At 34.2% G+C, this 27,977-nt stretch overlaps 4 protein-coding genes across 16 annotated transcripts; 2 read left to right on the forward strand and 2 right to left on the reverse strand.

Annotated features, from left to right (window-relative positions):
• Positions 1 to 5,907: 5,907 nt before the first annotated feature.
• LOC8283110 (amino acid transporter AVT6E) lies at positions 5,908 to 8,148 on the forward strand. The gene has a single exon (XM_002530423.4). It carries the CDS (start codon positions 6,151 to 6,153, stop codon positions 7,642 to 7,644), a length of 1,494 nt encoding a protein of 497 aa, XP_002530469.1. The 5' UTR covers positions 5,908 to 6,150; the 3' UTR covers positions 7,645 to 8,148.
• Positions 8,149 to 8,544: 396 nt separating this feature from the next.
• LOC8283109 (pentatricopeptide repeat-containing protein At4g02750) lies at positions 8,545 to 13,024 on the reverse strand. 13 transcript variants are annotated; one of them, XM_015726167.3, is made up of 5 exons: positions 9,998 to 13,024; positions 9,743 to 9,907; positions 9,510 to 9,571; positions 9,374 to 9,439; positions 8,545 to 9,295 (listed from the first exon to the last, which is right to left on the reverse strand). In XM_015726167.3, the coding sequence occupies exon 1, from the start codon at positions 12,824 to 12,826 to the stop codon at positions 10,082 to 10,084; it is 2,745 nt and encodes a 914-aa protein (XP_015581653.1). In that variant the 5' UTR covers positions 12,827 to 13,024; the 3' UTR covers positions 8,545 to 9,295; positions 9,374 to 9,439; positions 9,510 to 9,571; positions 9,743 to 9,907; positions 9,998 to 10,081. The 13 variants fall into 13 exon arrangements, with proteins under 13 accessions (XP_015581653.1, XP_015581654.1, XP_048233884.1 ...); XM_015726168.3 differs by having other exon boundaries at positions 9,979 to 13,024; XM_048377927.1 differs by having other exon boundaries at positions 8,545 to 9,094; positions 9,184 to 9,253; positions 9,743 to 13,024.
• A 5,793-nt stretch (positions 13,025 to 18,817) lies between these two features.
• On the forward strand, positions 18,818 to 20,135 carry LOC8283108. The gene has a single exon (XM_002530421.4). The coding sequence runs from the start codon at positions 19,104 to 19,106 to the stop codon at positions 19,683 to 19,685; it is 582 nt and encodes a 193-aa protein (XP_002530467.1). The 5' UTR covers positions 18,818 to 19,103; the 3' UTR covers positions 19,686 to 20,135.
• A 568-nt stretch (positions 20,136 to 20,703) lies between these two features.
• Positions 20,704 to 27,403, reverse strand: LOC8283107 (protein NUCLEAR FUSION DEFECTIVE 4). The gene is made up of 3 exons (XM_048377881.1): positions 26,429 to 27,403; positions 21,699 to 22,600; positions 20,704 to 21,526 (listed from the first exon to the last, which is right to left on the reverse strand). Exons 1-3 carry the CDS (start codon positions 26,756 to 26,758, stop codon positions 21,061 to 21,063), a joined length of 1,698 nt encoding a protein of 565 aa, XP_048233838.1. The 5' UTR covers positions 26,759 to 27,403; the 3' UTR covers positions 20,704 to 21,060.
• Positions 27,404 to 27,977: the final 574 nt, after the last annotated feature.

The following is a 27,977-nucleotide window of genomic DNA, read 5'->3' on the forward strand; positions in this document are numbered from 1 at the left end:
TAAATAAGATGAAAACCAATTAAAATTAGTTGCTAGAGACGGTCTATAGATTGTATTAAAACTAAATTTATATAATATTATAAACTCCCTAATAAAAAGTAAAGATAAAAAGAATGAAAGGAGTCAGAAGGAAAAGGTAAAGATAAAACCTATGAGATAGTATACAAACAATATTGTTTATGTGGAAGAGAGATTTAGAATCCTTGGGCACGCCATGCTGGTGCTCATTTCGTGTTCGACCATAATTAGAAAGCTGTGACAAGTGAGCTTTTCTTTTCAACATATGTCTCTGTCTCTGTCTCTGTCTGGAGAAGAGATGTAATAAAAATAAAAATGAAGTGATATGATCAACCAGAAAGTGCCAAAAGTGGTGTAAAGAGAAGGATGGGTAGGGCAGATACATCGCAATTAGAGGGTTAGATATATTAAGATTGGGAATTTATGGTTTTTTAAGTTTTATTATGTATGCTGTTGCAATTATTGATTGATGGGGAAACATTTCCCTCAATTCAACTTTAGGAATGTGCTCCATCAGCATGAATCATCTTTTAAGTAAGAAATTTTCCTTTACAATTTTTTTTTTTTAAAAAAAAATATATTGATTCATATTTTTATTTATGAGTGTACTATGATTTTACACTGGTAGTGGAACTGCTATAAGTTGTTTTTCCTTTTAATGAAATTTTGTTTTTAGTGTTGGAAAACCCTAAGCTCCTCTCCCCATCTCCCCAGCTCAAGTTTATTTAATCTCTATGTAGTCATATACTTTGTATGAATAAAATTTATAACTATGAGAAAGTTATAATTCAATGGAAGTTTGAATATTAACTTTTTTTGTAGTTAATACTTAATTTTGTCGGTAAAATGATAAAAACTAGAAATAAGATATATAAATATCTTATTATATTATATAAATAATATTAATAAGATAAAATAATACTATAGTAAGACAAAATATAACGTGATATTCGCTAAAAAAGATTAATCCTATATAGAGTATCACTGTAGAGAGGTTTTACTGTGTATATATGAAATATGAAGCGATTACTTATATTAAATTCACATAATTATTACCAATTTTTTTTTTTTAGTTTTCTTAAATGATAGTGAATAATTTTAAATTTAACATAAATATTATACAAAAGGAGTAAAAATGATATCGTTAAGATTAAAATCTCTAAATAATTATAAAATTAATAGAAGTTTTCCACTCCAAACAAATATGTCTGTAATCATTCATCCTCACCTCAAACTCTTAACAAAGAATTGCAAAACCATTTTCTCCCCAATGTTATTCCTAGAATTAAGTTGGTCGTACTAGGTTACTTGCTCTCTCCATTTGTTTTTGCTTTAATTGCTAGTGCGTAGAAACAACTTCTTCAGTTCAGTACGGGAAATATATTGTTTAACCCATTTTTTTTAAAAAAATAATTTAAGAATTAATTTGTAACAATTTGTGTTGGATTAAATAATTTTTAAAAGATATTGACGGTAAATTGTTAGCGGTCAACAGAAAAAGAGAAAATGATTTGAATCAATAATATACCTGATAATAAATAAATAATACATGATGTAACTACTTTTTTTTATATTTATATATTGAATGATTAATATATATTTTAATAATAAAATATAATTAAATGTATATCATTTATTATAATTTGAATTTATAAAGAGGGATATATATATATGGAATGAATAAGTATCTTTTAATATGAAAATTTGAAATAGGGAGTCAAACTTAAAATTTTACTTAAATTAACATCTACACCTATCACCAAACAAAGCCCCCAAGTGCATATTAGATAAGAAATTTAAAATCAAGGTATCAAAATATTTTTCTAATTAGTTGTTCAGAAAAAGGAAAAAGGTTCTTCGAATTGTGCCAATATGTATTAATACCAATGGCTAGAGACGGATTTACAACAGGGGCAATGGGGGCACTTGCCCTTACTATCCCCACAAATGCTTTTAAAAAATTAAATTATTATAGAAAAAGGTTATGTTTTGTCCCCTTAATTATTGTAATCTAAGTTACTTCTTGTTCTTTTCATTCTAAACATGTACCAATGGCAGTTTGATCTCTTACTGCAGGTTAGTGACTGATACTGCCTCTTGTAGTGTAAACTACACTTATCAGTTCTCAAGTCTTCAATGTTAGTCTCATTATCATTGTCATTACCCTATGGATGTTAAAGAATTCTCAGCAGAACCTGTCCGCCACAAGGAGTTCCAAATGGCTGGTCTTGATTCTCATTTATGGTACGGTTTGAACCTTGAGTTTCATCAGTAGAAGCTGTTGATGGTGCTTCTGAAAACGAAGAGGAGGCTGATGGTGGTAACAATGATCTTCTAGCAGTATGAAGCGTAGAATGGTTGCGGATGCCCTTGTAACTTATCTTAGCAACCAGTCCACCTGCTGCTCTTTCGACTTCCTTCGTTGTCGGGGGCAGTTGTCAGATTGCAATGAGTTTGTGTTTCGCTTCTTTCAACTTGTAGACCACCGTATCCTATCCGACTGTATCCATATGCTTTCGGATGTACTGATGTAGTTGATGATGACCATAATCATATTGGGTTCGCTTTGGTTTCAAAACTTGGACGCACCGCATCAAGCATAGGGGACAATAATGAGGCCAAGGCCTAGGGTGGTTGTGGCTCCCCTTGTAAAATATGCCAGTAAACTGTCCATCTGTTGTCCTCTTAACTGCCTTCTTTCTCGGACAGTTGGGGTATATATATATATATATATGCATTTGTAATAATTTCTTTCTATATTACTTCTTTCCAACTTGTTCTTTTTAACAGAATTCTATCCAATTGTATCCATCATCTGAAATTTGTTTGTGCTGGTATTGCTATTTATCATCACCATAATCAGCCTGCATTCTCGATTGTCTGTCTGAATCACAGCCCCTTGTAAGGAAGTAGCTGTGGACACTCTTCTCCAAGGCGAAATCATCTTTCTTTAAAGATTCTTTAAAATTCCACCCTTCGTGCTGAGACTGAAGAATAATATTAACCATAAGATAATGGAAATTGGTTTAAAAAAAATTAAGAAAATCAAAATAAGTCTAATTTCCATTCTGGATGGATGATGTGAAATGAGTGTTTTGGATTTGGGGTTTGTTAGCTTTTTTAGATTTATGAATGAGACTTAAATCTTTCTGCAACAGCATAGACTTATTTCAAATTTACTCTCAATAAGTTTTTATCTATCCTTAAGAGTTAACTAAATTTCATGAATCTAAATATTCAATAAAAACCTTTGCTTTAAAATTCACAATTTCAAATCTTTCTGTCTAAATGCAAACTCTTTATATCAGTGAGATAAATAGCAACTTTTCAAATATCGGATTCAAGTTATGAAAATTCCCATTAAGGCTATAACTTCAATCAGTGGAAACCTAGCTAAAGAAAATAGTATCTTATGCTTATAAAGGACGAGAAAATGGACTTTCTTAGTAGCCAAATACAGCATAATAAGTAAGAATAATAGATATTGATGAGCTTGGCTCACAAAAATAGCTCAACTGATGAAATCTGAAAGGTAAACCTGGAAATGTGAGTGTAATTCAACCATCCATGGGCCGACTAGTTTTGCATTTTGCAGGGAATCAGGCTCATCCCAAGTCACCTGGTGAAGTTTCCTGGAGAATTAGGCCATCGAATATGATCAACAACCTGAACCAGAAGCTACGAACCAGGAAACCCTTTATGGACAATACTCTATTTCAAAGGCCATCTTAAACTTCATCCCTGAGGACCATGGAATCGTCGTTGCTGTCCTCACCAAAGATGCCTTCACACAGAAACTCCGGGGTGCTTGCTCCTAGGTATAATAAACAGCCTCAAACGGCTGTCTGTTGGCTGCAAGAATTACTGCCTTCAACCTTCACTTTTGTAGTTTCTTCCAGTCCTCCATTCCTCATTCCCTTAGCACAGTGATGCAAAGATCACCATTTACAGCTCTCAAGAATACAATTGAATCCCCAACAAGCAACTTCTTCTGGTTTACAAATGCGGCACCCTGTTGTCAAAACTTGCCTCCTTGTCTTCCCTCTATAATTTCTCACCATGAACATCCTTAGAAATCAAGTTTACACTGGAGATTTTGACATGGAATTTATCTGAGAAAAACATTGTCTCGGCAAAGTGCTTTGGCACAGCGAAATCTCCACTGTTATTAACATCAGATTGGGCTGTAGCATCTTTGCAAAAGAAACCAGCTTCTCTAAGCAATTGGAATCGTTATTGTCGTAAGTATCTATTTTTGCTACAAAATCAAGCTAATTGCTTGGCAAAGGGAAGAAGCTAATCTTGGCACAGATTTTGTCTGTTTCAGAATCAGTGACGTACTTGATTCCAGTGATGCGGAGAAGCTGTTCAAGAAAAACAAACATTGAAACGGAGAAACTGTGAAAAAGAGAACGCTACTTCTGTCCCTCCTACTTCAGAAAAAAAAAAAACCTGATCTTAAGAGTTTCTTTATGGATAAACGCTTAACTTCAAAAAAACAAACACCAGACAAACATTCAGTTATCTTCAATCAATCATAGAGATGAAAATTCTCAATGTGTTATCACGCAAAGAAAATAAAAGAGAGAGATTAGCAACCAAAAAAAAAAAAAATCCAATCTGCCAGCCACAGTATTGCTACTCCTAGGGATATAGGTGGAAGAACCTGAAGAGAACTTCCCCTTAATTATCCTCAGTCGCCCGTGGAATCTCCCAAGGGATCTCCTTCTTGTGGTTTTTAAGACTGGAAATGACCACTAACAAGTCAAGACTTCCAAGCGATCTCATTGAACTTAACTTGCGTGTCCGACTGCGTCTCTTAGAGCATAAGCCTCTGTCAACAGAGGTGGCACACACAAAAAGCTTCCTCACTCCACCTGAGACCAGCTTTCCTGAAGCATCTCTGCACAGAAAAGGCCAATACTGCCATCGCTACTGGAGGGATGAAACGGGGCATCTGTATTAAACTTTAAGCAGTTGGTCTGGGGAGGACTCTTATCTCTTGCTGCTGCCCTCAGGATGGAATATGACACATTTGTTACTCGATAAAATTTGTATGTGACCACAATCTTCCATTTGAGGTGAATATTCTGAAGGTCGCCTAATTATTTGTAAGCAAATAAAGGGAATTTAATTCAGCCTCACCAACTGTAATTCTTGTTTCTGCCACTAAAAATCAAATCCCCTCTCAGCAAATGCTTGGGAAAGTAAAATTATTATAGATTGATTGTTGAAAAATGCTAAAGAAGGACTAATTGATATAAATATAATATAATAAATTTATATAGAAATTGTAGCAAACTTAGAAAATAAGTAATGATTCACAGTGATTCTTTAAAATTTTTAATACTCTATTGAAAAGAATAATAACATTACTTATTAATTGATTAAAAAATAACTAGGAGAATTTTAAAAATCACTAGTTCAAACCTCTTTGCGACCATTTATTGTTATTGTATAATTATCCATTCCTTAATTTTTATTATTTCGTGAATAGTTATATTTACAATTCAGAAGAAAGAGATGGGTTTCAATTCGGAGTGTGAGAGACTTTGGCTACTAAACTACATGATTGGTGGTTGTCTCTTGATTTTTATGAGCACGTAATAAATAAATAAAACCACTGATAAGTAAATCAATTTTATAAAATATTATATGAAAACTTATTATACATCAATATAGCTTTTCTTTTTTTCTTTTTTCTGAAATCATACATCAGCTATACACCTTAAGAGAATGCCGTTTCACATAGTTATACAGATTTTGCTTAGCTCATTCCTTGGAGTTGAAGGGCAGAGGAAGCCACCTGACTTTAGGATCTAAAAATATGTGGACCCATATGACATGGCATGACTTTTAAAAACATAAAAATCCAAAACATACTATTTCCACCAATGAATAAATTTAGAGCCTTTTTCTCCTTCAACTGCAATTCTCCCCCTCTCTCTCTCTCTCTCTCTCTCTCTCTCTCCGCATCAAAGAACAGACCACAAACACAACGTTTGACTTAACTTTTAGATCTTAATTGTCTCTGTAAGTTTTCACCCTTTCTCTTTTAATTTTCTTTTCCTTGATTCAAGATCTCCAAGTTTTGTTCTTTTTGTGTTTGTATATTTATATGCTCTTTATGTAATGGATAGCAATTACACTGCTATACCCAAGAATTCAAATGTTGAATTACAGTTGCATCACCATGATGATGGTCCTGAGATCCCAATTCATCCAAGGAGAGCCCATGTCGCATTTGATGATGGGGACAGTTTTAGAGATCCCAAGATTCAATCTTTTAAAATTTTGGATGATGATGTTGGTGGTGATGATGATTTTGATATTGATAATTATCCTTTGGTTGTTTCGAAACAACCAAGTAATAAGGGGTCTGGGATTTATGGTGCTGTTTTTAATTTAACTACTTCTATTATTGGTGCTGGGATTATGGCTTTACCAGCTACAATGAAGGTTCTTGGATTGATTTTGGGGGTTTTGTTGATAGTTTTGATGGGTATTTTGTCTGAAGTGAGTGTTGAAATGTTAGTTAGGTTTTCCGTACTTTGTAAGGCTTCTTCATATGGTGAAGTTGTTCAATGTGCTTTAGGGAAAACTGCTAAGGTTTTATCTGAGATTTGCATAATCGTGAACAATGCTGGTGTTATGGTTGTGTATTTAATTATTATTGGTGATGTTATGTCAGGATCGCTTCATCATATGGGGGTTTTTGATCAATGGTTAGGTCATGGGATGTGGGATCATAGGAAGTTGGTGATTTTGATCGTGGTGGTTGTTTTTCTTGCACCCCTTTGTGCATTGGATAAGATTGATTCTCTGAGCTTGACTTCAGCTGCTTCGGTGGCTTTAGCTATCGTCTTTGTTGTGGTATGCTTTATCGTTGCTTTTATTAAGCTCGTTGAAGGGAAAATTCAGGTTCCAAGGATGACTCCAGATTTTGGTTCGAAGAATGCTATCTTAGATTTGCTTGTGGTGATTCCAATCATGACAAATGCTTATGTTTGCCACTTTAATGTTCAACCTATATATAATGAGCTTGAAGGGAGGTCACCTCAGAAGATGAATCAGGTGGGCAGAATTACAACTGTTCTTTGCGTTGGAGTTTATGCTGCAACTGCTGTATCAGGTTATTTACTCTTTGGGAAGGATACTGAAGCTGATATCCTGACTAATTTTGACGCAGACCTTGGAATTCCATTCAGCTCTGCCCTGGATTATATTGTCAGGGTTGGATATATTTTTCATTTGGTTCTTGTTTTTCCTGTTATTCATTTCTCTTTAAGGCAAACAGTAGATGCCATGGTGTTTGAGGGATCAGCTCCACTTTCAGAGAGTAGGAAGAGATCTTTGGCCTTGACCACAGTGCTATTGGGGCTCATATATTTTGGCTCTACCATGATTCCCAACATTTGGACAGCTTTCAAGTTTACGGGGGCAACTACGGCAGTGTCATTAGGCTTTATATTTCCACCTCTTGTTGCATTGAAATTGAGTTATCGAGGGGAGGGTTTGAGTCATAAAGAGAAGTTGTTATCATGGTCAATGTTAATTATGGCAGCAGTAGTTAGCATCGTTGGAGTGATTGGAAATATTTATAGCCTCGAAAGCCAATCCAAATGATTTTCTTTTTAGTTATTTGGTGGTAGTTACTACTAGGAAAGTTTTGGCAATTTTCCAGAGTCAAGGCGGATCATACTGTCGCAATTTCATGTTTCTCTGGTACCTATTCATTTCAAATAACCGAATCATATCAGGAAATATTCTACTCCCTTGGCAAAATGCTGCTTCATGCATTTTGTGATAGGAGTTCAGACAAAGGCTTCAAAAAGATCTGAGGGGTGTGGGTGATGTTTCAGAAACAATGAATTGTCAGAGGAAATGTGATTGGCTGGTTCAGCATCTGAAGCACGATTATGGAGATACGTTTAGGGTCACCTACCTCATGTAAGTCCATTGAAAAAAAAATTATAATTGATGATTCGGTTCCTACACAGTTTTTTTCTTTTTCCTTTTCTTTTGTATATTTCAACAGCAAAAATGCTGCTAAAATGAATTCTTTTACCAGGAACTTTGTAGCCATAACTCATAATGAAGGCATTACAAATTACTATTTTTGATTCACAATGAAGGATTCTCTAATTGTTCTGTTCAATTAGTGGTGCGTCCTATCCGTTCTTACTATTGGATTTCAATATTTCTTTTAACATTTTTACAATAGGTTTTATTCTTTGACAACTGAGGTCCTGCACATGTGTCTATATGTCTGATTGATACTCCAGAGGATGTCTCCGAGGGAGATGATGGATGAGTTTTAAGACAGGGTTCTTTTAGGGGTTTCGTGCTAAATGGAATGGAGAAAAATATGGCGGATGTAGCTTACTGAAACTTGCTTGGGATTGAGACTTAGTTGTGTTGGCTACCTCCAAAATACCGTCATATTTTTCTTTTTTCCCCTATTTGCACTGTGATTCATATGATTATAAGGTACAAAAAGGTTACTTGGTAACTAGGCAATTCCTGTTTGAATCAGTAAAGAAGCAATTGCTTGAATTTTTTTATTATGATGCACTTCCCATAATGAAGTGCTACGGAATACACTCACAAAACTTATGATCTCCAAAAGACAAACTATAGTGCTGGAGAAAAGTCTTATATGCAAACTGATGTCTAGCTTGCTGGAAGAAAATACAAATTACAGGTAAAACATATACCAAAAATCCTCCATGGCTGATAAAGCCTAAGATCTTATTAGGATTTAAGACTTATCTTTTAAGGTCTTCCCCATCATATTCCAGCATCACGTGAGTGATCCCTAGCAAAGGTGTTCTCTTCAGCAATGTATTTTTCAAGGAGGGGAGATTTTGCAAAGAGGCATAATACTTTACTCTCCACCACTGCAATGAAATTGTGGAGTTGCCTCGGAGCATTGATTTCTGTACAAGAGAAAGAAGGTTGCAAAAATCTTCTGTCTACTGCAAGCAGTCTCTGAACAAATTGATCTAGGAATCTGCCTGGAATGAGCAACGCAGAGCTCTCATGGAACCCATTTGTGACATTAGGAGCATCATTTCTGAAGTTAGCAAAGAAATGACTTTTCTCACAGAATGGCAAGGATCGCAAATCAGGCAGCTAAAATCTCTACAACTTCAGAATCATTACCAACTATGGTGATTAATCTCTGAAAGGGACCCTCATTAACCGACCAGCCTTTATATTATTAGATGAATCCCTATACCGAACTCCCATCAGAAAAAATAATAATAAGTGCAACCTGGTAGATGAGCATAGACAAATCATTACAAATACAAACAAAATCAGTGGTTTAACAACTTCAAGAAAATGACCTCACCATCAAATGCTTATCAACCATTTTCTCAATCTTGCCTTTTTAAGTTACTATGTCAACAGGAACTGCCTGCAAATAACATCCCTCAGATAGAATAGAATAAGATGATAATTATAAAATTAAATGCTAAGGTGCTAACCTGTCCATCATTCATGAATCTGATTAAGCTATGATTCACAGCCTGTTCTGTCTGCTTAATACCTGCTAGTAATAATTTGATCAGGGAGAAACTAAAGTGTCAGTTATAAATTCAGGGGAAAGATAGTTTGTAAGACACTAATGCCTTTCTTTTCTATTCTTTTTCTTTGTAATATCAAGTCTCCCATATTGAATTTAGTAATTGAACTTCTTTAAATTAACAAGCTCACTTACAGATAAACCAAGCTCTCACAATCCCGCTGACAATATAAAATCTCACGAGAATCTTATAAATTTCTCATCTGGCAATTAACACAAGTTAGAGCATCTGCATAGTTGTTGTAATGATCACAATCAACTACTGGCTTTTCCAGTGTAGCCTCATAAATGTTTCTTTTGCTGTGAGACAAGTAAATACTCAGAAAAAGAGTTCCGTGTAAGGAAGACAAAAGAGCAAGGGTAGAAAGAACCTGAGCAAAATATGAGTACCATTATGTCTTGGGGCCAGCAATTGCACAAAATATGTGCTTGAGAGAATGGATCAAAACGTTTGATGCTTTCACTACACCAAACTCACCAATAATCCCCACATGAACATGTGCCATCCTGGATATGGTGTAATTGATTCCCATCTCGAATAATAATCTTACGCTGGGTAGCCTTGGACATGAATTTCATAAAAGAATGGCAGTCAACACAAATTCGAAGATTCTTCATAATCTGAACAGGAGCGCCATTTGGTGTTCTCAAAACCCCATATACAAGGGCAAGTTTCTCACCATGGTAAAGAGCCTCATTCTCTTTGTGTTCCTCTGTGACATCATATAAAACAGAGTTAGCATCTGGTACATAAACTGATGCTCTGAAGCATCTATAGAAGTCCCACAATTTCAAGCAAATCTCTTTAAACTCATCATGTTTCTCATATCCCATAAGGAAATAGTGCAGCTTGTTCCTGATCTGAATCCAGGTGATTGGTTCTTTTTCTACAACATTGTGTTTCATCAATTTCCTTATTTCTCTTGCTTTGCTCCACATGCCTTGATATGCATATATATTTGATAATAAGACATAGGTCCCAGGTTTCTGTGTCCCCATTTGGCAAAGCTTTTCAGCAACCCTCTGGCCAAGTTCCATGTTCCGGTGCACTCTACAAGCAGCAAGAAGTGCATCCCAAATAACACAATCTGCTTTTACAGGCATATATTGAATGAGGGCTTCAGCTTCTGAAAGCTGTCCAGCCCTCCCAAGGAGATTGATCATGACAGTATAGTGATAAAGTGAAGGGATTATTCCATAATCCTGGCTCATGGAAATGAAATAGTCCCATCCTTCATTAACTAACCCCGCATGACTACAAGCACTTAAAACACCTAAAAAGCTTATTTCATCGGGAAAAACTTCTGCTTCTGCCATTTGCTCGAAAACCTTGGTTGCTTCTTTACATAGTCCATTTTGTGCACATCCAGCTAAGACTGTATTCCATGTGACTATGTCTCTGTCAATCATCTCCTCAAAGACATACAGGCCATCCACATTACCACATTTGAAGTACATGGATATAAGAGCATTACACACATGTAAACATGAATTAAATCCATGCTTTAAGACCAACGCATGAAACTGTTCTCCGAGCTTGGTTACGCCAAGATTGCCACATGCACTTAGAAGACTAGTAATGGTTAAGTCATTTGGTTTGAGTCCAGCTGACAACATGTCAAGGAACAATTGCCAGGCAATTTCTCCCTGATCAGCATGCACGTGCGCTGATATGATGGCAGCCCAAGACACTGCATCCCGCGTTGGCATGTTATCAAAAGTGTTTTGTGCATCATTCAGCAAGTAGTTCCATGAAAGCCCAGAAACAAGTGAGTTCCACGAGACAGTGTCTCTCACATTCATCGAGTTAAATACGTGGGAAACATCTTCTACACTGTTGCATTTTGCATACATGGAAATCAAACCATTTCCCACAAATGGATTGGACTGACACCTCATCTTGATAGAAAGAGAATGTATCTGTTTACCAATTTCAACATCCCCAATGTTGGCACAAGCAAATAAAGCACTGGTAAAGCATGAATGAGTTGGAATCATCCCAGTTCTGTGAAGCTCAGTAAACAACTTCAAACCTTCTTTACCATTTCCATTCTGTACAAAACCACCAATCATGGCTGCCCAAGATACTGCATTTCTAACAGGCATTTGCAAGAAAATAGCTTTTGCTTCTTCAAGCATTCCATTCTGAGCATATCCACCAAGCATAGCATTCCAGGCTACCACATTCGGGTTCACAATCTCATCAAATATGTGTTTGGCCTCATCAATCCTGCCGTTGTGCATATATGCAGCAATAATTGTAGTCCTTGTAGCATCGCCTTGTTTACTATCCTTCTCATACAATGCAATTGCATCATCCAATCTACCACGTTGAGAAAAGGCAGCAATCATGCTAGTCAATGAGTACTCATTCCTTGCAGGCATCGACTCAAAAAACTTAAAGGCATCATCCAAACTCCCACACCTCGCATATGCATTCAAAATAGCAGTCGCTACCACCACATCCTCCTCATACCCCATTTTCATAACTAGGGTCCTGAAACTACCAATCATACCCAAATCATTAAAACCCATTATAGCTGACAATCCAACCACAAAAACTGCCTGATCAGGTCTCACTCCACTATTCATCATCATCAAAAAGACACACCATCCTTCTCTATACTGGCTTATCTCAACATACCCAGAAGCCATCACCATCCAAGAAACAGAACTCCTCTCTTCCATCCTATCAAACAATTCTCTTGCTTCCTTCATCAATCCGCTTTTACAATACCCAGTTATAATCGAATTCCACGAAGAAACATTCCTCTCAGGCATTTCATAGAAACACTTTCTAGCATTCCTTAAATCACCATTCTGCACAAACCCAGCTAACATTGCATTCCAACTTACTACATTACGCTCCGGCATTGATCGAAAAAAAGTTTCAGCTTCTTCAATGAGCCCAGCTTTTGCATAACCAGATAGCAAAATTGTCCAAGTTCTTACATTTTTGTATTCAAAAGCATCGAAAAGTGATTTAGCATCTGGGATTTTGTTATTTTGTAAATAGACAGATATCATAGAATTCCATGAGACAGCGTCTCTCTGAGGCATTGTATCGAACAGGTGACGGGCATCCTTAACTCGGCCAAGTTTGCCGAGTTCTTGAATCTTTTTGTTGCATTGGAACAAATGCGCTTGCGGGTTGCGCAGCGTTTGCGAGACCGATATCGGGACAGTGGACAGACAGCGGCTAAAACGGTGGCATATCATTGATGTTAACACAGGCCAGAGTTTGCATTGTTTAACGCAGATTAGCACATAGCTACAAGAATAGCTACTACGAGAGAAGGTGGCGCAAGAATTGACTTGAAAGCAACTATTACTACTTTGTTGCCAGATAAGTGGGCTCAAATTTGTTATGGCTGCAATGGCGATGAATTATCATATGGGTAGTGATGCTTTTGGGCTGTTAAGGGCCTTCGTTTCTAGGGCCTTGATGGGCTACTATACTGGTTTATATCAATATGAATTTTTAGCTTAGAAAACGGAAAATAAATAAAGGTTTAATTGTAAAAAAGAGGATTTGTCCTTTGCATTTTTCATCAAATTTAGCATATAATTTTTAGATTTAAAAGTTTACCATTTTATTCTAATTTTGATCTCAATTTTAGCTTCTGGTGTAATCATTAACTAGATTTATTGACTTAGTATAAATTTTGATGGCAATATAAAAAAAAAAGACTGAATTAGTATTTTTATTATTAAGATATTATCGTTTAAATACATAAATTAGTAAAATTTGAAAATAAAAAAATTTAAAAAATATTTTGTGTGCATAAATAATATTTTTTAGTACTATGATAAGTCAATAATTTTAATATTGACTCAATTTTTTTCATTACATCGAAATACATACTACATCAATAAATATTACTTATAATTTTATTAAAGACTATATATTAAAATATGATATTGAAATTTTAAAAATTCAAAACTTACGTACTAAACTTAGTAAGAAATGTACAAGATTTTTTTTTTTAACAATTAAGCTGAAAATAAAATGTCACATAATTGTAAGTATCTTTGATACATGACTGTTGTTTAGAAAAGTTCATGGATCTGTACATTAGAAATTAGCTTTTTGAATTTGAAATAAGTGCCAACTACAATATCAAATATGAAGTGTTATATTGGACAGCAAATTCAGCTATTATTCCATATGATAAATCGAATTTAAAAATAAGTACTCATTTTTGGGTTGTGGTTGTAATTTGCATGCGCATGCATATGAATTAATTAAGGAATTGAAATCATAATCTGTTAACAACCATTAGATGGTTTTGGGTAAAAATAAAAGCAATTAGGTATGAAAAGATGATGCCTTGCACTAGTGACTAAGTACTAGTCGATCTTCAACTGGGTCACTCTTAAGTAACATCACGACCAAACCATATATGTCATTTGCTTAGAGTTGGTAAGGTCAGTGAATGCCTCAAAACTATCATAATTGAAATTTGAAAGTTAGAATTAGCAAACAGTAACTACATTGCGACCATTTTCTTTATACTAATTAAGTATGATCTCTAAATTAGTCCTAGTACCCGAATCATATAACATCTTAATTGAATTTTGATCCTTAAACAAGCTTTAACGTTTGGGAATCTTGCCATAATTGTAATAAATTAAAACATGAAGTTTATAGTTGTTCTAAATGCTAATATCCTTGGAGCATCATATTAAAAAAGTAAAGAAAAATTAAAAGTGAGGCATGGAATGGAATGGAATCTATCAGAAACAACTTGGGCAGCCATCAAAGACAAATGAACAAAGGAAAAGAAGATTAATATTCTGTGTTGAGGAGGAGCTATTATAGTTTTGAATCATGTGATGGTTGCAGACGAGCTAGTGCTTCACTCCCACTTAACAAGAAAACATGCGTAAACTATAAACAATATATACACTACTACTCCACAATCATTTCTCACAATTCCCTAATAATCCTACAAATTAATTACAACAACCACCTTAATTTTTCAGGTATACATCATAGTTTTATTCGCATTGCGCAATAATATATAATTGAGTAGGAGGCACACTATCAAAATTATAACGTGAAGAATTAAGATATATTAATCTCAAAAATAAATAATAATAATAATAATATTAAAATGATAAAAATTCCGTTAGGTTAAGAACCTTGTTTGTTTTTTCTTTTGTAAATAAATATATGTATTATTTAGCAAAAATAAAGATTTAAAGGAGGGAATACTCTTTCTAAATTTATATGTAGTAATTTCATAGATAACGCATTAATCTCGATTGATTTCATATTCAAAATTTACAAATGAAAAATTAATATTTAACAAGAAAATCTTTGCAGTACTATCATCATTATTTGAAGATTACGTAAGAAAATGGATTTAGTACCACAGTTGCAAGAACTACCCATTAAAAGTTAAAAATGATTACAGTCACAAAGTGGCAGAATGTACCAAAAGAATTGCATGTTGCTCCATTATCTTGGAACATGGGTTGCTTTTTCTTGATCCTCAAAACTGAAATGTTCATGTGGTTTAGATGAAACTGCCTATTCTTTAATCTTTGTCTACATCAAACCATCCAAAGATCTGTACTGCAAAAGGTGTTTTACCCTTCAAGGGAATTTTTGTCTTTCCCTCTAATCTCACATGGAATTTGAGTACATACATTCATCCTCTCTAAAAATTATGAATAGGCAATGCCCGTGAACCCTACCATAAATTTGAAGTTCAAATTTGCAATTGATAGGAGGGCATGTGATGCTGTAGGAGAAGTTGGACTACCAAGATTAAGACTTCCAGTAGATGAGATGATAGTGCATGTTTCAGACATAATGTATTGGACCCATTACAACACAAAACCTTTTCATGGGGTAGATAGGGCTAGCATAGGAGATATTTAGATTCAAAACCTTATTAATCTCTGATTATATTGCAACAATTATGATTAAAATAGAACTAAAAATATTGCATTGTGATAATTAATGGCAAAACACATTCTCCTTTCTCGAAATATATTATTTTTCCATTATATAAATATTACGTCAATATATATTATATTTTATTAGAATAAATCACATATACTTAATTCGTTTAAAAATGATTACACACATAAAATTAAATATTAACCATACTACAATTATTTCCTTTATATTTTTTCCATTAATCTTTATGGACTAAATCCTAGTATATGAAAATGAAAATGAGACTTGCATTTTCTTCTTATATAAGGTCTATAACATATTTTCCTGAGTAAAATCCAAATAATATGGAAAAAAGGGTTTTCTTTCTTATGGAAAAAAAGGAGAAAGTAAAAAAGGAATCACCTATTATTATCTTTATGGTTTTATTAACAAAGGCTGCCTGGCTGTCTGTGATAATTAGTGTTTCTATTGTCTAAACAAACTATGATTATGCTCTTTGAGGGTTCAAATCAAAGAATAATTAAGATTACTTGCAGCTTTTGCATGCTCTAATTATTAATCCACACACTTAAATTTTATGAGTAAAATAACTCTAAAATGCTGCATGCTTTAACCTTTATCCAAACAAAGTGTAAATGTCTGCCAGTTCCATTGCTGACAGGATTAATTTTCTCTAACTTAAAAGGATAACTTTTAGTTAATGTTCCTCGACACATCTTTCTAGTAAAGACAATTAAGGTTTAAAAGAACAACAATTTTAGGCCTAATGCTAAAGAAATTCAATGATTTACATATTTTTACAATTCTGATTTAGATTATGATAAAAGAATGATTAAAATTGCCACAAAATTATAAAATAGAATTAATTTTATTAAAATTAGGAAAAAATCAACTAATCAGATAAACAATTTCTTTTACAATTAGCTTTATTTTATATTAGAGAAAATATGGAAAAAGTACAAAAATTGATCTTATATTTTAAGTTTTTAAGTAGTGTCTTAGTGAATTTTTTGACACTTTAATATTCTGAAAATTAAATCATTAATAATTTATATGTAAATTGACTAATATCATTAATTCAATTATTGTAGTTCATTTAGCGGTATCAATCACTTGTGATTTCATCGCTATTTCATTATTTACCAATTAAATTTTCATTCAAGACTAGTTATGTTAATTCCTATAAAATTTAGAGAGAAAAATTGAAAAGAGAGAAAATAATCTAACAATTTGACTTATTTTAATTCTGATAAATTTTTTAACGAGTTTTGAATGTTCTAATAAGATTTAAAAAAAATAATTCAATATTTCATAATTTATCCGATAAAATTAATTTTACAATAATTATACTTTATTTAAAACTCAGTTACTAAACTATTAACAGTATATATATATATAAAAGTATTATGCATGAGTCAACAGTTTAACCTATTCAGAGGTCATCTAATATATTAAATTAATGAGCCGCTAAGATAATGTAAATTAGTTTAGATGTTTTAAAGAAAAGAAAAAGTGATTAGTTAGTGATGGCAGACCACGACTCATAAAATTTTAAAAAGAAAAAGTTAGGTCAAATTTAAGTCTAAAAAACAACAATATGAATACTACATTTAATTTATTAAAAAAAAGAAAAAAATACTGCATTTCTTTTTAGAAAAAGATAACAATATTCAAGTCTTTTCTTTTTCATTTTTTTAAAACTATTTCAAATTTAAGAGCAAACCATGTTTTCTTATTTATCATTCTGTAAAATTTATTTATAATTTGACTTTTTTCCAAAACATTTTTCATACTATTTTAAAACCAATTTCTTAATTGGGGACTAATTAAGGAATTTCCATGAAACTAACAAAAAAAAAAGAAAAGGAATTCATGAAAGTATCATTTGGTGGGTTATTTTCTATCTGCTATGTACACTATAATTATAGTAATAAAGATGTAGTTATAGTAAATACCATGATCAGCTTAATTACAATTGTATTTTCTTAATGATGCAATAAACTAATAATTAGTTATTTCTAATTAGCTATTGATGGTAGACAGCACCTCATATAATTAATATAGCAACAAGCAAAATTAAAAAGTCAAACTCATTTCACACCCACACAAAAAATAAATGACAATTTTTTGTGGGTGTCTCACCTTTTCCATTGCCCAAGAAAAGCATATCCACGAAATCAAATGTGAAAGAAACATTTGTACATTTTTGGTCTATCAAAAGAAAAAGGTTTAGAAGTGATTTTATGTTTCTTGTTTTGGTGAGAAAGGGCTTCGTTTTGTAGTCAAATGTGTGCACTTTAATCTAATGGTTCATTTCCATAAAATTAGCCCCTAGGATAGCTCTCAAACGTACCAAATATAATTAGGTACCACTTCACTCAATCAGGCTTTAATTCAACGTTATTGCTTAATGATATATAATTTATTTGTGATTAAATGGTAATAGTAGTGCATTAATATTTACAAACCGTGCATAGTTTACCTTCATGACCCGAATCTTTTTAATCCCATCTCTTTTTCTTTGTTCAATGATATTATGGGCTAATTTTATTTTATTTTTCCAAATTATATTCATCTAATCAAAAGATAGATAAAATAAAGATGGGTAATACTAATAATTTCTTTATCAACTTATTACTCTGATTATTCTGTATGAAGTAGCATTATAATATCGATAAGCTATTTTTTAAATTAAATAATACATTGTTTTGAGAAGGGGTATATATATTGTTAATGTGATTTGATTTAGTACAATAAATTGCACAAACATGTTGAGTTAATAGTACTTTGGAAGGTAGATAATCTACTTTAAACTCTCCTTTTTAAGTCTGACAATTAACATGTTAGCAACTATGTAGCTTCTATTATAAGGATCGTAAGAGATTGTTACTTGACATAGTTACTGAAACTTGGTTAAGAAATTAGGTTGCAAAACATAGAAGTTTTTTATCCATCAATTAGACTAGTCAAATCATTAAGTAGCAGTGAATAGTAAAAGGGGTTGGATTTTAGTCTAACCAAAATCATAATCCGACTTTAGCAAATGAGTTGCCAAATTTGAAAATTTAGAGTCCATCACCTTCATACTATTGTCCCCACCACATTACTGTTTTCCTCATGCCGTGATTGATGGCACTGCAATCTCTCATTGGAATTCTTGAGGCTCACTCCTAAGGCTCACACCATTTTTGGAGGTCATGTCAAGTAAACCCCACCCCACCCCTCCCTCTTCCTTTTTCTTTAGTCACTCTCAAGATTCAACTGCCAAGCCATTTTTATAAAAGAATAGATAACCCACCCTGAAAATTAAGTAAGATAATAGTCTTAAGTCTCCTCTAGCCAACTTCTTTAGTTTTTATTTCTTTCTTTAACAAAAATAGGCTCAAATTAGGATTTCGATGTGCACCTTTTACATTATATATCTACACTTTATTCCCACATTATTGTATAAATGAACTCCTTTAGGCCTTGAAGAGAACTCACACACCTTATTTCCACCTTATATACATGAACTTGCTTTAGACCTTGAAGAGAATTTAATACATACAGAGAAACACACACTCCCACACACAGTCTCGAAAATCCATGGATTGGTTCTCCTGGCTCTCAAGAACTGGCCTTGAGCCTTCTCTTGTATATGAATATGGCCTTGCCTTTTCTCACAATGAGCTTGAAGAAGATGACATAGCTTATTTGAACCATGAGTTTCTTCAAAGCATGGGGATATCGATAGCCAAACATAGGCTTGAGATCCTCAAGCTTGCAAGAAAGGAGAAAGGAGCTAGCCCACATCCCATGGCGAGAGTTCTTGTGGCTATCAAGAGGACTAAGAGGAGTTTATCTAAGTATATAAGAGCATGGATTCACCGGGAAGAGAATGCTCTTGTTGTTGTCCCAAGGCCTGGTTATGCAACTAGATGGAGAGGAGCAATGTTGAAGAGGAACAAGAAGTTGATGATGGCTACGCAAGGAAGATTATTGCTTACAAATGGAAGTCCTATGCTTCTTTCAGGACCTAGATTGGATAGTTTTTCAAGTCCTATGGTGTATGATCTTAACAAGGAAGAGAAGAATATTGATGGTGATTATCATGATGATGGATATTGGTCAACTGGTGTTGAAGAGATCAGGTGGGATACTATGTTCCAGAATCTAAAACCAACTTGAATTATTCTAGTTCTTAGTTTCCTTTTTCTTTTTTTAGAGAAGAAAAAAACTTATAAATGTTTCTTTTCTTTTTTTTCTTGATTGTGATTTCAATGGTGAGAGATGGATTTTTAGGGTTCTTCCACCAAAGAGTCTTGTTCGTGTGTTTAAGAAGATATATTTTCATTAAAATTAGTGGTGGCTCAGACAGAGGGCACACTTTGGCATCAAGGGTCTGTTTCAGTAATGAGATTGTCTCCCTTTGGCTTTCTGTGGTGTATTCTTTTTCTTCTTTTTTCATCTTTAGCAGAAAAGAAGGCATACGCTAGTAGTATTAGTGTCTTTCTGGGGAGACTAATTGTTTTAGGTACGCAAATATTTAGTTGTATTTCATATGCTTTTCCTTTAAGTAGAAAAAAAGAAAAGAGAAAGAAGCCAACTATTGTCACTTTAATGGATCATTTTGATTTATTGGGAGTTGGAACTTCTTTATCTAATGTGTATAAAGTATGCACTGAAGCCTGGACATCATTCCCTCCCTTGATACCGGAATATTAATGAATTGGCAACAGAATCTAGAAAATAGTGACATGGAGGTAATCATCAATGCAAATAAGAATTCTAGTTGGTTGTGTGGATTTACAGAGGCAGAATTCATGTCAATTTAAATAAAAATGCAGGTCGAACATGCTGTCATGGCAGCCAATCTTATTGAATAGAGAATTTAATGACGAGCAATAATAATAATAACAATAATTCAGATCGGTACAAATATATGATATTGAAATTATTCCCATATGATTTCTTATGGAAATGGCTTTAGCCATGCTAGAAAATCGGCTTCAACTTGGTAGAGGCACCGGAGAAAGAAAGAAATTAGGGGATTCATGTACTTTTTACAAGTACTTAATTCCAATGCTCAAGAAAACAGGAAGACACAGATTGATTTCCAGTTCTCCAACATTCTGAACGCTTAATTTCTGTCTGCAGAAAAGAAAGGATCATATATTCAACCTTGTTGCAACAACGGGGCCAGGCATTTACAAGGAATAAAGACGAGAGGCATTATCATATTTGATCTATGCAATAAAGTTTGCCAAGTTATACTAGTTTTGGCTTGATATAATACAGGAAGATACAATTTCATTGATACAAGCCAAAACATCCCTCAAGGGTGTTATGGCAATTTGAATATATTTATCCCCCAAATTTTTCCAGTCATCATTAGAAGTTTTACAGAACAAACCCTAATTAGCCCTACCATAGCCAAAAATTCATACTTGGGGGAGATCGAAGGTTGTAGCCAAATGCAAGCCACTTTCTTGTGTACTTTACTGCTACAAACTCCGCAAAGAGCCATGTCTCGGTTTCTATTAGTAGCTAAAAATAATTCTCATCAATGGCCGGAAGATTGTGGAAGACGAAAAGAACCCCCTGCATAAAGCATTTGGTATACTGGCCGTATTCTAACTGTCAAGATTATGCTGAGGATGGTCCCAAGTCCACATATACCAGCTAGAACCAGGAATGTCAACCTGAAGCAACCAGCCCCTATACAGGAAGAGCTTCCTTGCTTAGTAGCTTCTGCATCATATATAGAACCTGCAAGTATCCCAGAGAAAAGAAGTGCACCAACAGGATTGCCCAGCAACATGGTGGTGTAAATGATGCCAAAATGTTTCAAGCCAAAAAGCTCGGAGGCAGTTGGCACCATTACAGAATACAGAATTCCGTAGCAGACACCAATCATAGCAGTTGCAACATAGAGAATACCATCAAGAGCAAATGCAAACAGAATGAATGTTATGATCATGATTATTAGTGCAAATGTCATCCACAGTGTTCGAGGAATTGTTTTTGACCTGTAGCAACATGTTTTTACCATATCAGGCATCCATTAAAAAAAAAGATAAAAAGTTGGATACTAATATGAGAAATATGGGACACATATACTGAGAGGAAATTAAAAGGCCAGAAAGAACTTGAAATTCAAATTCTAACCTAGTACATGAGGTTAAGTCAATAAGTAATTACCTGACAAAGTGTTCAGAAACAGCACCTGAACCAAGACGGCCAACAAAATTGCAAAAGCTGAAGACAGCAAGCAATAATGTTGTATCATCAAGACCAAAAGCAACCCCAATCTGAGCCAAATTATTGAGAATGGTAACTCCAGGACCAACCCCAAGAAAGTATACCACCCAAAGAAGCCAGAAATCAGCCTTAATCAAAGCCTCATGAAACTTAAAATCCTCGCCTCTCTTAGGTTTCCTCTTCTTCTTCACTGCTCCCTCTCCCACAGCAAGAAGTATTTCCAAATCTGAAGCATAATCATTATCGTGAAAACTTCCAAGATATGCAGCTGATGAAGATGGAGTCAACAAAGGATCTGCTGGGGCAGATTCACCCTCCCTTGGAACTAGATTATCAGAAGAATTGGATGCTGGGAGACCATTCCTTGGTCTTGCAGGAAAAAGAGTCATTTTGATAGGAATTGCAAGAGGAGCCAACAGAATAATGATCATTACGCCAACTAAAATGTAGGAAACTACAGTACTTAGAGAAACCACATCACTTATTATGGTGGCTATGAGAAGATAAAGGGCAAGAACAACATTTGAAGCTTGGGTAAAAACAAAATGAACATGCTCTGAAGAGTCTTCTCCAGAAGCTGGAGTACAGGCTCGAATAAAATACATCATTGCTAAACATATAACTGGAATGCCAACAGTAAGGAATAGCAGAAGTTTTGAAGCAGACTCATCAAGCGCCATATTGTACAGCAATGTATATACTGAAGCAGAAAGCCCAACATAACCTTTAAGAATGCCAGAAACAGTGCCTCTACTGAGGGGGAAGTTTCTCATATTGGTTACAAGCACAGCTGTGCCAAACCATGCATTACTATTCGTGCCAACAACAAGCGCTAGAAACAGCTATAACAGCAAAAAATTAAGAGATGTTACAAGCATAAACATGATAAAATGGAAAATTCAACATAAACTTTGGCCAAGGCTTAATTTGCATAAACAACAATACCAGTAGAAATAATAATAAATAACTTTTCAGAAAGTTCAACAGTTAAGGTGATGCAATTCCAATTAGAAGTTCAAGATTAAAGGAATAGGCCGTAATCACTGCCTATGACAACTTACTAACATGACATGATTCTGTGGTTGAGAGTTCTGTCATATACCATATGAGATGGGGTGAGGGGATCACTTCTAAAACAAAGAATATCATACGCATGAGGACTTGAGGGAGGAGAAAGTTGATGAAAATGATGTTTCTGTGAGAACATTTTAATTCCAGTAAACTCATTTTCTCTAGTAACTGAAATTGCATTGAAATGTGAAGATATCATTTGTGATTAACCACTTACTAAAGGTTTTACCAGTGATCAAATGTTAACTTGGGCTGCTGCTAGGAACTTCTTAAAACCACAAGAATGTGACAGCAACCAAAGGCATTCATAAATGACCAAGAAAGCTGATAAATTATGCATATTCAGAGCATGAGTATTAGTACCACCTAAAATTCGGATGGTGTAGGTAGCGATTTAACATTTTAGATAGTGTAAGAACTGCTAATGATATAGTAAGACCTGATCTAATAGCATTTTCAGCAATTCTGTCTTATGGGTTCTCCAGATCAACAATTAGTACTCTGAATATCATGCAGGATAATACCTGTGGCTATTGATGCATGCTCAAGTAGGAGTCCACTTTATTATGGAAAATGTTCATAGAAAGTTTTCTGCAATTTCTCATTTGTTGCTTACCCTATTTTACTAATCCTTATTTTCTCTAAATTATTTTATAGTATTTGAGAGAAAAATCATGTCTCAGCATAAGTGGTATTAATACAGTATTGAGCATACAGTCATGTCCTGATGCATTGGTTTCAAAAAGTAAAAGGCCATGATATAAATAGTTTGTGCCTCTTGTCAGAGAAGAAAAGTAATGTTCATGTTCAAAAAATGAAGTAACTTGTTTAAGTTGTCTACTAGTTCTGCTCCTCTGACTCGATCAGTTCTATCTGTAAGATCTTTCATAATAAAAAGTATGGTTCCACATTAAATGATGAAGAGGTAAGTATCAATTATACATTATCATAGCAATTAGTGAGAATGTAAATGTTCCTAACATTCTGGCACTTTCCGAACTTTAAAAGAGTGTTTTGATCCTCAACTATGACGATTTTCAGATAATTATTCTTATTCAACTCAACTAAGTTCAAACCCTGAATTAGTTGGACTCGGCCATTTCTCTAACTGGTTTAGAGCTCCTTGTCTTCAGAGATAACTTACAGTCGCTAAATCCAATCTTTTTACTACACCTTCCATGTAATCTGCAGCCTCTAGCTTCTTATCTCTACCACTTCAATGTGCTCCAACTTTTGTATCAGTGCATTTGTTGCTCTACAATGCATGTATCCAGATCATTTCAATTTCCCTTCTTTCAACATTTCCTTAATATGTGCAAGTTCTATCCTTCAGTTAATATCCGATCCGTCCTATAATTGACACAGATCTATCCTAGCATTCTCATTTGAATCAAGCAGAACATGTGCAAACATTGTTTCTTCACTGCTTAACTAGTTTATCCTTCCGCTAGGCATACTTCATCACAGGCAGTCACCCTACAACCTCTGGTTTAATATAAACCACCATTTGATTCATCAAAGTTTCAGCAACCTCCCTAATAACTGCCAATCTATTACCAAAACATTCTCACCAAAGACTTAACTAAATTCTTCGACTCTGACAACCATGAATTGAGTCCTTTGCAGACCCCCATAACATAGCTGGGGAGATGGAGTTCTCTTTCTACCTTAAACACTTAATATCAATTGGTGCTACAGCAATCCACTCACAAGCAACAGCGTCTAACATAAAGGGTGAGATATGTTCTTATAACAAAATCCACAATGAAATTTGAATTCGGGTGACCACTTGAATACCCTCATCTAATAAGGAACAACCAACAATACTGAACGAGCCATTTAACTTGATTATTAAATAGCAGGTTTCATCAAGAGAACCATAAAGCCTCAAGGTAGATTTTGCAAATACTAATACAAAACCAAATCTGCACCCACATTTCCATAAGAAAGAAGATCCAGGTAAGGCAAATAACTGAAAAACACGCTTCTGTTTATTCAAAAGACAATCACGACCACATCATGGAGATATCACTTTAACAAAGAAGATGCATTATTTATCCCGTCAATCTGATTAATGAGTTCTATAGACACCCTGGAATAAACGTCTTGTATCTGGGGCTCTCAAGACCTGCAGAATGAAATTAAAAGATGCAAGTTCCTGCTTCAATAATTTTAAAGAGGAAAATCCTAGAGCACAATAATCTATGAAACATTAAGAAAATTGCCAGGGCTGTATAACCCATATACTTAAACCGAGTTCCAGTTAAAGAAATTGCAGAAAATTCCCTACATAAACAAAGTGTTTTCCAGCATCTTAGGGTATTTGAAACTGAGTTGCATAGCTCCTTCATCAGAAGAAGAACTCAAAACTAAATTTACTTTCATTCGCCAATTTGCACTTCTATAGTTTAAGATTCTTCCAAATTAATTAAGCTACAAATTTTGATTAGACATAATGATGAACGTTGCTATTTTGATTGGGAAATCAAAGTTGGGAGGTATAAATGTGTGTCTACCGTAGGTAAATTACAGAGAGCTGCAAAGTGACCAAAATGAGTTCATCAGTTCCACACCTAATTCATCATAAGCATGCAATTGGATGATTGAATACTTTTGCAGGCAAAGCCATCTTTGCGGACAAAATAACAATTTAAGTCCAGTAATTCATGAAGAGGATGACCTTTATAGACCGGCTCAGAAAACTAATGTAAGCACAAGACCAAAGGGCGTAGCAATTTATGCATCGTTTCTCTGATGGTCTAATTCTGCAATAAAAGAGCTCGCCCCAAACAGATTTGTCCATCAGTAATGGGGATCACATTGGTAGGAATATAGGCCGATATGTGTCCAGCTTGTGTGACACAAATTGACCTTGTGTAACCCGCACTGGATAACAGTACCCGAATCGGAGCAACATAGCTTGTGTTTCAATGACAGATAAAGCGGTCAAGCTACCTACACTTGTCTAGTTCGATTGCTTTAGGGAATATCAAACCCAGATTAGGCATCTATATCCCAGATCCTAGTTAAATGAATGGAACTTCATAGAGAATTCTTCTACAACTAGGTTATCAAATGGTTGAGCACATGGTTCACGAAAAATTAGGATTAGCAACTAACCATAGTTTCAATCAATAAATAACGATGTTTTGTTTCATGAATTTGAGGAATAAACTGAAGCATCAAACTACAGTTTAAGAGATAAATACACAATGACATATTCCAGATCAACCAAATCCAAGTATTACCTGTTGATCAATCAACTCCATGTTGTCCCCCAATGAAATATAACCAAATGCAGGAAGCAACTATTCCAATTTATATCAAATATATTTAGTTCCTCAAGCAATTAAACACAACAAAACCCATAAAGCAAACAACAGAAAAGGGAAGGAGGCAAAATCCTAAATTTGGTTTGAAATCTAATACCAAATCAACAACCTAAGAAAGGGTGCCTAAAGATGAAAACTTCATTTTTCTGCAAATTCTAACTCACTATCATCTACTTCCATGCAGTCAATTTCAATAAAAGCAATGAAAGATTAACAAAAAATAAAAATAAATAAAAATAAAAAGTTGAATTCTTGCAAATGACTCACCAACCAGTAAGGCAAGCCAGTTACAGTCTTGCTAACAGCAAGCCAAAGAACACCATAACCCAAGAAACAAGAAAGAACACCAACAAGCAAAACAGCCCAAGGAGGGAACTTGTTGATAACAATACCAGGAATCAAACCCACATTCTCTCCGATATCATTAGCCACTCCAAGAATTGTAAGCTGCTGTTGGTTATAACCAAGCACTGATTTGAGTGCAGTTGAGTAAAGTGGGAAGTTGTAGGCATTCCCTGCACATACTTGGACCCATGCTGCTGCTGCTAATCCTACCCACGGCGGCCTACTCCCTGGTTTAAGCACTATGCTTGGCATGACCTTTTAGTGTTTCTGTAAAAGGCTACCTTCTCAGTTCTCTTTTTGCAGTTTAGTCTTGTAGTTATGAGTTGGGGCAGGACATAAATACGGAAAGAGAGAGAAGGAAGTGCTGTTTCAGTTCGAGACTAGAATGTAATAATAGAAATTAGAGAAAGCATTCAGATCCCGGAGTAAGAGCACTATTTTACAAGTGAAGTTGCATTTTGGTGTGCTTGTGTGCATGCACATGTATGTATGTTCGGAGTTGAAAGGTTGGTGAGTGGTTCATGGTGATGCCCCATGAAATTAAAGCATTTATATTTTAATTGACCAGAATAAAAATGTTTTATAAATGTATTGATGTTAAGGCAAGAGGGATGTCATCCCTGACCTCAAGTTATCAAGTTGAGCAGCAAACTTTATCCTTTTTTTTTTTTTTTTTTGAGAAAAGAAAAGAAATTATTTTACAGATTAAGAGATGTTTCTTTTTACCATTTGAGCATTAACAAAAATAAAATAAACAAAAAAGTAAACTCCAAATAAAAATAAACATCAAAAGAAATGGAAGTGCTGGGCTTTAGCATCCTGAGAAGCAAAACAAATATGAATATATAAATTATATACTCAAAAATTATATAAAAATATATATATACCTGCAACTTTGCACCTACCCAACACTAGAGATAAGATTTCTCTCCAAACAAAAAAAATAAATAAATAAAATTAGGGATAATAAGATGGTAGTGCAGATACATTATGGATTTATCTGATGGACACAGAACCTTTAGCGGCTAACATTTTAAACTGAAAAGTCCATTCAATTGAAGAGCCTAATTGGACCAGGCTTATTCTAGGCAAGCCTCAGTTTGGGCCAAGCTTTCCCCACTCACTCATACCCAAACACTCAACCCTATATAAAAGCCTTTCTTCTACTTCTGAATTTTAATACGATTAAGAATGTGGACATATAGTAAAAGAATATATATAGAATATTATGTTATATTTGGTTGAAATTTTAAAAGAATTTATTTTATTTAAAAAAAATATAAAATAAAATAAAAATTATAAAGTTGAAAAAGATATTTTGGTGTTGTGAAATATATTAATTTACTCATGTAGAATTTATTTGAAAATTCCATCTATTTCATTAGAATTTAATTTAGCTATAATTAATTCTATGTAAATTTGACGACGTAAAATACTAAATTAACTTTTACTATTTTTAAAGTATATAAAT

Source organism: Ricinus communis, chromosome 8 (genome assembly GCF_019578655.1).
Source record: "Ricinus communis isolate WT05 ecotype wild-type chromosome 8, ASM1957865v1, whole genome shotgun sequence".
NCBI lineage: Eukaryota > Viridiplantae > Streptophyta > Magnoliopsida > Malpighiales > Euphorbiaceae > Ricinus > Ricinus communis.

Coding starts and splice junctions, on each gene's coding strand:
- LOC8283110 (XM_002530423.4), top strand. CDS start 6,151: ATGGATAGCAATTACACTGCTATACCCAAGAATTCAAATGTTGAATTA.
- LOC8283109 (XM_015726167.3), bottom strand. CDS start 12,826: ATGATATGCCACCGTTTTAGCCGCTGTCTGTCCACTGTCCCGATATCG.
- LOC8283108 (XM_002530421.4), top strand. CDS start 19,104: ATGGATTGGTTCTCCTGGCTCTCAAGAACTGGCCTTGAGCCTTCTCTT.
- LOC8283107 (XM_048377881.1), bottom strand. CDS start 26,758: ATGCCAAGCATAGTGCTTAAACCAGGGAGTAGGCCGCCGTGGGTAGGA. Junction 22,601..26,428: donor CTGGCTTGCCTTACTGGTTG/GTGAGTCATTTG, acceptor TTGCTGTTATAG/CTGTTTCTAGCGCTTGTTGT. Junction 21,527..21,698: donor GTTTCTGAACACTTTGTCAG/GTAATTACTTAT, acceptor ATGTTGCTACAG/GTCAAAAACAATTCCTCGAA.